Source organism: Mesitornis unicolor, unplaced genomic scaffold (assembly GCF_000695765.1).
Source record: "Mesitornis unicolor isolate BGI_N332 unplaced genomic scaffold, ASM69576v1 scaffold43801, whole genome shotgun sequence".
NCBI classification, from domain to species: Eukaryota; Metazoa; Chordata; class Aves; order Mesitornithiformes; family Mesitornithidae; genus Mesitornis; species Mesitornis unicolor.
Window position 1 is genome coordinate 22,155 of NW_010163928.1, and position 8,400 is coordinate 30,554.

The following is an 8,400-nucleotide window of genomic DNA, read 5'->3' on the forward strand; positions in this document are numbered from 1 at the left end:
TGAATCTGGAATATGTTAATTGGTACAAACATCACTAAATCACTTTCTTTAACCTATATGAAGCAGTGTGAATGAACGATAGTGAAAGGTCAACACAGCCTGGGGACTCATAGAGAATGAGTACTTCTCTATCTACCCACAATAAAGTAGTAAGATTAGTAATAAAATGTAATTGCATGTACACACACAGAGTGACACTAGAAGGTACCCAAGGTCAACCCAGCACTCACAATATAAGAAAAACTTCATTAAACCTGCCTCTGCAACTAAAACCTTTTTTTTGTCCTACCCCATTCAGTGCACAGTACAGATGGTCACTAAATGAGCACCCACTCCTAGTTTTATTTTTCCCAGCCACAAGCTGTATGGCTTACTGATGCCGTGCTCTCACAAACTCAGTATCTGTGTGCCTCACAAATTTTTATATATTAATGCATATATTTTGAACACTGTTTAATGAAAGCTAGGGATTGGGGAGCTAAAGCACAGAAATATCATTGTCAAAAAGGTGCAGTAATGTGAACTGTCCAGGTTGAAACCTTCCTGGCACGATATTTCATAGTGCTTGTCATTACCTATCATTTATATCCACTGCACAGCTGCAGCTGAGTTAAGTTTCTGGTGCTCACTATCTTTGCCACACTTTGTGTTGTCATCTTGGGCTGGACCACTTGTTGCGTGTTAGCTGCAGGTTAGCTGCAGGTTAGCTGGTGGCAGAGATGACACTAACATCTGATTCTCCAGGATGCCACTGAACTATTTTCTCCTCAAAAAACCTTCCCTTCACTATATAATTTCTGCCTCTGTAATGAAGCGTATAGGGAACCTATTAGCAACTGTCATCTTCCATTTTTCTTACTTGCTTGAGTCCCAGCACAGGACCGTTCAGGGTACAGGTCTGTTACCAGCAGGAGACTTGGCTAAGAAATAGTTCTCGAAGTACAGTTTGTCTTTAGCATTGTCAAGGCATATCTTCTAATATCATGCTCTAAAGATGATTGCACCATCTTCATGCTTGCAAAAAGGAAAAAAACAATAATCCTTGGCTTTCAGGAACAATTGTTCAAATTTTATAAATTTTTAACTATATAAATATAGTCTTAAAAATAAAAAATTATCAGTCTGTTTTACAGACAGCACTAACTAGCTTCTTTTTAATGTATAATGAAACTTACGACATAAGAAGTTGTCATAACTTTGTATTAAGTAATTATCTGCCTTAAGTGACTGGGTGTAGGTATTTCTTGGCATGATACTAAGCTATATTTTTAAGGAATAAATTTTAAAACCAAACAGTTCAGAATAATATTACTTGTTTGAAGTCCATAAATCACAGCTGATATGCAGGAAACTGAAATCATGCTGTGCCTTCCTTTTGCATGTTGTATTGCCTGAAAGCAGCTAGGTATTACAATTTCACACTGTCCCATCCATGTTTAGATCATTTGGTAGAAGAACAACTAGGGCTATTTGTTTGCTGGTTTGTTTGTTTGTTTGTTTATTTATCTTTAGACTGAGTTTTCTACATTAAAATCTGTTCTCATCTGTGCTTGGCAAGCAACGACAGTTTGTGTCATATAACAGGAGGTACAGTGTTTCAGGGAATTCCTTTTAACTTTCTTGCTGAAGTGCTTGCTAGCCTTTATCAAAAGACTCCTCACCTCTTAACAGACTCTCCTTAATTGGCCACTTGTATGGTCAATTAATATACTGCGGTGGAAACCAAGTGGTAAAGTGTGAACAAGTGAATCTGGCACTATAAACTCGGTGACCGCTCTGAAACTTGTGGCTATTTATACACAAGGCAGTGTTTTGTCATGCTGATTTTTATTAGCACAGATTAGATACAGACAACTTGGTAGATGTCACAGATGAGTCAGAAAATGTTAAGCACAGACCATTTAAAACATGCACGTCTGCAAAGGAGTGACAGGGCTTGGAGCCTCGTCTCTGCCCTTCCCCTGGCAGGCAGGGGCACGGCATGGAGCCAGGCTGGCACTGCTCCTCGTCTCTTTATCCTCCAGGACAGGCTGGACCATCAGTGGATGGGGGAAATGTGCCTGGCTTATGGAAGGTGTTAATCTATCCTCAGGAAAGGTTTTCAGTTGTTCTGTGGGGAGAAATGTTTGGTAGAGGATGCCAGGAGCACTGGGCATGCCTGGAGCATGGTGATGCTCTCAGTGATCTCAGAAATGATGCAACACATGTAGCGTTGGGGCCTTTTTGGGGAAGATTAAAATTAGTTTTCACCTTTAATGCATTTCTTTCACTACCTCCAAAGGCAATGTTAGGAAAGGTGGCTTGGCAATGAAGCCAAAAGGGGTGATGAAAGAGAAGAAACGACGTTTCTCTGGAGTTCTCTATGACATCTCAAGCTGCTCCGTCTGTGGTGGCGACAGATGCTTATATTTTTATGTGGGTAAAAGCCCATGTGAAGTGCCAGTGCTCTAAGTGCTATGAACCTGCAAAACTGCTACTCTGAAATCTCACCTTCCTAAGAGTCAAGTCTTAGGATTTATCTCTGATGTTAAAATTATAATTGGATATCTCCCCAAGACTAAAACAAATTTTTGTCCCTGGCCATAATTTTTTGTTAAAATTTTGGAAGACATGGCAGTAATAGATTTACAGTTGTTCTTTGTTTACAAGCATTGCAAACAAAAAAGTGAATTATGAAAAACCATTATGTATGTCCGCTTGCCCATTTATCCCGGTTCTATTCATAGGACCATTAAACACTCTGCAGCTATACTTAGTCAGTTAAAAAAACCCCACCTGTGCTAAGTATTTATAGAGTCTATACAGCTTCAAAGAGAAATTGCTTTTGCTCAGAGTGAGGGCATTGGACGTTCTCAGCTTATCTACTGCCTTCCTTTTTCCAGGGACAGGAAAAAGAGCATCACTCAGAGGAAAACGTAGTGAAGTCTGTATTTTGGGGTCTGGCTTTCTGTTTTGTATGGCCAGTTGTTGGGACAAACTCCCTTTCCCATCAAGGTGTGTAAAACTAAACCTGAATGTTGTCATTCCCTGTTACATATCCTTTCCTGATCCTTGGAGGAGAGTGTGCCAGGAGTAAAACAAACAACATAGATTTGACACAGTGAGTGCATGTGTGTACAAGTGCATATGTGTATTCATAAATAACAACAATTGTACCATAAGGTGTGCTATAAAGCACTTCATATTTCTGTACACTTGTATGAGTATAACCACAAACTATAAAAAGAGTATCTCAAGTCAGACAAGTAATCCTACAATCTTTTGCATCGATGCAGTCCTACTTCACAGATAGCAAGTGAGCAGCATTCATTAAAGCCAAGAAAAAGGCAATGAGGTTTCATTTGTAACTAACAGCCAGCAACATAAACTCCAGAGTTGTTTTGTGTCTCTGATCATTAAAATTAGACGCTGCATGTAAAGCTGCTGTTGTTAATAACCACACAAATAGCCCAAGTAAGAATACTAGCATGTGACAGATGCAACCGTGCGTATCTGTTACCAATCTCATGAAGCTGGGCTTTCCTGGATGGTTTCCAACTTCGGCAGGAGGAACTTTAGCTGAGTAAGAAATCCAGGCTGTCATTGTGAAGTAGCTGGCATAGGTGCAAAGACTTCCCAGTCTTTGGGAAAGTGAAATAGTAATTTTTTTGTCTTCTGTTACAGGATGCATTTCCTTCTACAGAGTTAAAATCAATACCAGGCTGCCATATTGTAAACATTTATCCTTTATTATACATTTAAATGTGCACAGCACATACACCACAGTCTTGAACAGCACCTGTATAAAACTACAGACAGATTCTGGTAAATGGTGAAAGCTCATACCATGTAACGTTGTCATCAAGGTTTTTTCACAATATTTCAAAGTTACAACAACTACTTCTGAACATATCTTGTATGAGGCCATTGGTTGTGAAATTAGTGGAGTAAAAGTGACAAAGAACCATTCCCAGAGAATATCTTTGTGATCTGATTTTGCTATCTGAAATCTGGAACAAAATCATTGGTTGTCAGAGGTAGTGGTGATAATTAGACAATGATTTCTCACGTATAGAAAACACAGAAAGTACAGAGATCCCCCAAATTACAGAAAAAAAACCAACTTAAATATCCTTAGGCATGACACTTCCTAGGCACTCTCTTGATTTGGCTTCCTTTTTCTTAATTGTTATTTTTACTTTGACAGCAGCTGGCTTAAGATCTGGTCCTGGTCTGCTCTGGTCTTACTGAACTTTGGTAAGTGGCTTTTGTCTTCAAGGTCATGTGTAAGTAGAGGATAGAGGCAAGTCTATACCATAAAGAAAGAAGGGCTTTTTTGTAGGAATGTAAAGAGAAAACAAACAAAAAACGTCGGAACTCAGATTTGCTTGTAGTCAGAAATAACTAGTTTAGATTGAAAGATAATCTGTAAACATCCTCTGAAGTCATCAAACCTTGTGGTTAGTCCTGGTTCCCACTTAATATATCGATGTCCCCAAGATGACATAACATTAAAAAAAAATAAGCAAGGAAAGCAAGGAAAGTGAGAGAGAGAGAGAGAAAGAGAGAGAGAAAAGACAAATGGATCATTTTAGTGATTCCCCCATTATCAAACCTGTCTTTTCCTTCATCACATTAGAGACATGAGTTACACTTGCAAAATATATAAAGAAAAATATAGGGTTACTTGATGACGATATAGTACTGCAGCCTGACAGCTGTCTGCAAATATTTTCACCATGATTATCCTTACTAAAAGTAAACCACTGGATAAAGATAGCTCAAACGTGACAAGGCTCAAATAGGATGCAACCAACTCTATCCTGAATACTTTTGGCTACATATGGAAAAAAAGAGAGATTTGGGATTACAATTGTTCCCCCAGGCCCTCCTCCAGAGCTGTAAGACCAAGTAGAAAAGTCTGCACCTTCTTTCCATGCAGGTTTTGTTAGGAGACTGGCTTTGAGAGTTAGTGAGGTAGAAATTAATCAATCAACTTTGTCAGGGAATGAGATGGGAAAAAGCAGCATATTTCTCCTTCCAAATACTGCACCAAAAATAATAAATAGTACAAAACAACATCAATTCCTTGTAATCAACCTAAATTCTCTCTGTAGAGCTTGTAGTTTTATGAACCAGCAAATGCTTTTGCTTTTTAAAAACTTATGACTATTAATGAGTTTCACAAACTTTAAAAAAATGAATGTAGTCTCCAAATGTGAAAGGGAATTTGATTTGAATAAAAATATGATTTGCTCGCGGTACTGTGTTTCACAGCGTGCTCATTGAGGGACAGACTTCTTTTTTTTTTTTTAGCCTAGTGCCAAGCAATCACATCAAATATAAGCTTCCATTAGGGCACAAAAGGGCCACTAAAGATAGTATGCTCCTGTTTATCTAAATAGAAAAAAAAATCCTGCTGAGTTTTTATAGGTGTTTAAGCCTCTCTGCTGCCTGGCAGCTCTAAGAAGACGGACTGCAGGAAAGTTCAAAGTTCAGCACTGGCAGATCTAAAAACAGATTTTGGGGGTAGCTCTTCAGCACCGCACTTTCTGTACTGAGGTAAACTGATCCCATTCCAATTAAATAGCAACACCACACAAAGGAGGTCAGGCATTGTGTGTGGCTCCGCGCTGGCATCCCACCCAGGCACCTCCACCACCACTCCTTCTTGGAGGCCAAGAGCTTCTTTGGGAGTCATGGGAGGTTTGGAAAACACGCAGAAGAGAATAAAGCCACAATACAAACAAACAAACACACACATGTACAACGAAGGACACCGTACAACACACAAACAGTGCAAAACATTGAGTTAGAGGAATTGAATTTCACCTGGTTTAGGACATGGAGTAGCAGCACACCTGTGATAACTTAGACACAAATTAAATAAACCACAAAGCAGAAGTCTTCTACTGTTGCACCATGAAAAGAAATACCTTGGGTTGGAGGTTCATTTTGTTTTCAGAAATTAAAAAAAAGAATTGGAACTATAAATAAATTTTGTGGCAATATATACAGATTTAAATAATTAACTTAAATATCTTACACCTACTCTTGCATAAAACTCTCCAGTAAAAGTGCACCATGTTTCTTTTCCCAGAACATGTTCTACATCTTCCCCTGTGCTGAGGTAGGTCTGAAGGGAGAGGTCTCAGATTCTAGGAAGAAAATGTGTCACTGTCATTGTGGGAGATACTTTATTGCCTTTCTTTGTTCTTCCATTTTTGCTCAGGGCTATGTACATCCCGGGATAAATCCTGGATTCGTAAGCATTGTAGTTGTTTGGCAGGAGAATCTCTTTGAATTTGCACTCATCACTGAAATGGGTCTGAAATGAAAAGGAAAGAATGAGACGGAAGGAATTTTAAACATCAAGTGTGGAAATATTCTTGCTACCAGGTGTAGAAGGTGTGCTACGGGGAAATGTGCAGCTGGCTCCCCGCACCTTTAGTAATCTTTTGAAGTGGTCACCCAAACGAAGCTTCAAACAGTACTCAGGAGTCAGAGGAGCATTAAGCATGCTGTGTCCAGGCCAGGAGGGAAGGACACCCATAGCTATGTCTGCATTCTTGAGGGAGAGGGACACATTTTAGTAGAGCTGCAGTGGGGTAAGGCCCAAGCCCAGTTCTACTGCCCTGCTCATCTAAATGCTCAGTGGTTGTCCTGCCATCAAAAAATTGCCCAGGAGGCTTCAGAAAAAAAATCTGATGCTGCTTAAGGAGAAAGGAGCATTTTAAAGACACACAATATTTCTGCTTCTTTAGTTTTAAAATTGAAGGAAGGATTGAGATTCACTTATGTTAATGGATCAGGAAAACAGAGCTGACAAAAGGCACCCTTCCAGTGAAGAGGTTTCATTTGCAAGTAGGTACAAAGAGGCACAGGTGTTACAAGTGTGGTGTTATCTAGAGAGTAGCAAATGAACTCATCTCATTATTGGGCAAAAGCCTAGGGTTTTGTAAGAGAGGTCTCAGTCTCCTAAGCTGAATATTGCACTGGGAATTACTTTATACAGGACACTAAAGCAGCAGTCTTCCTAAGAAATTATGCAAAGGCAGTTCTTGCACTTTGGTGACTGATTCTACCTGGCTTTTATATAAGTCAAAATCCTCTGTGACAAGACTGATGCCTCAGAAAATAATTCTGGATGCTTCATACCTTCATGTTAAAATGCCCTAGTTAACTTTGACATAATTTGGCCCTTCCTCAGCCCAAGTTTCTTCAAAGCATACCTGACATGAAATAGAAAAGCCATGGGAAAGGAAGGAGACACAGGAACATGGGTTTGAAATGATGCTGATCACAGTAACTTATATAGAGGTGAACCCAAAAGCAGGAGGACAGCTCAACATGGACAAAGACATGCACTGTTATTGTCCACCTCAAGTGTGTTTTATAAGATGCCTCTATAGTTTCCAAAGATACAATGTAAAAAAAGGCCTGTATTGTCTCCTAATAGGTCTACCTTCTTATAAATATAAGTCCAAGCCCCAGAGATGCTGAACTGTCTTGGGAACAGAATATCCGATCAAGAGCATTAACAAAGAGTGATCAATAGGTATGAGACGTGCACTGATTCATCACATCATAAAGGATCAGTTGTGAGGCCTGACTCATCACAAGTTCAAGTACCCTCTGAGAGATGGAGTGAGTGATCACCATACATGCTTGAGGCTGTTTATACATAAATATAAGAAGGATATGGACTGAGGCTAGCTTGAGGTCTTGCTACACAAATGACTATGTTGTTCTATGTGGTAGGCAAGATGGGTAGCCATGGCTGGGTGATTTATAGTTTTTATGGGGTAACCAAGGAAATGTAATGCAAAAGAGTGAGTTTCACTTCAAAATCTCAGTAACCAGTGTATCTGGGCAGCACACCTGTTGGCAAGGCAGAAAGGGCTACTCTGTGTTGCCTGACTCAAGGGGCACAAGGGTAGGGTTTGGGCAGCTTCTAGCACCATGCACAGCTTTCACCCCAACACACTATGGTCTCCTTCCTAGTCACACAGTCAGTGGCTACTTACAGATCCATAGAGTTTGCCTTTGCTATTCATGGCCACGAAGAGTCCACTTCTGACTCCAAATATGCTCACCACTCCTCTTTCCACGGGGGAGATTTCCAGTAGACCTACAGAGGAGACACAGGAATCAGAGGGACAGAGGGCTACACAAGTGGTGCCAGTGCTGGGCTCACCCAGGGGCTCCCATCCCCAGTATGATGTGGGACCCCATGCCCCAGCACTGCTGTGGGTGGCCGCAGAACCCCAGCCTCGTGCTCCACGTGCTGCCCCATGCCCCATGCTGGGAATTCTCTTCTTTTAGCTAAGTATCTATTTTTACTTTGCCCCCAGGCATCTTCCCGTGTAGCCGAGGCTAAAATAAGCCAGAGAGTGCTCGGGGCAAATGAAACATTTGTCA

General features: G+C 40.4%; 1 protein-coding gene across 1 annotated transcript; it reads right to left on the minus strand.

Moving 5' to 3' along the window:
• Nucleotides 1-6,130: 6,130 nt before the first annotated feature.
• On the minus strand, nt 6,131-8,110 carry LOC104548177 (fibroblast growth factor 4; the record flags this gene model as incomplete). The annotated part of the gene is made up of 2 exons (XM_010194122.1): nt 6,131-6,307; nt 8,007-8,110. Coding segments are annotated over 2 exons (281 nt in total), but the record flags the coding sequence as incomplete, so codon positions are not given.
• Nucleotides 8,111-8,400: the final 290 nt, after the last annotated feature.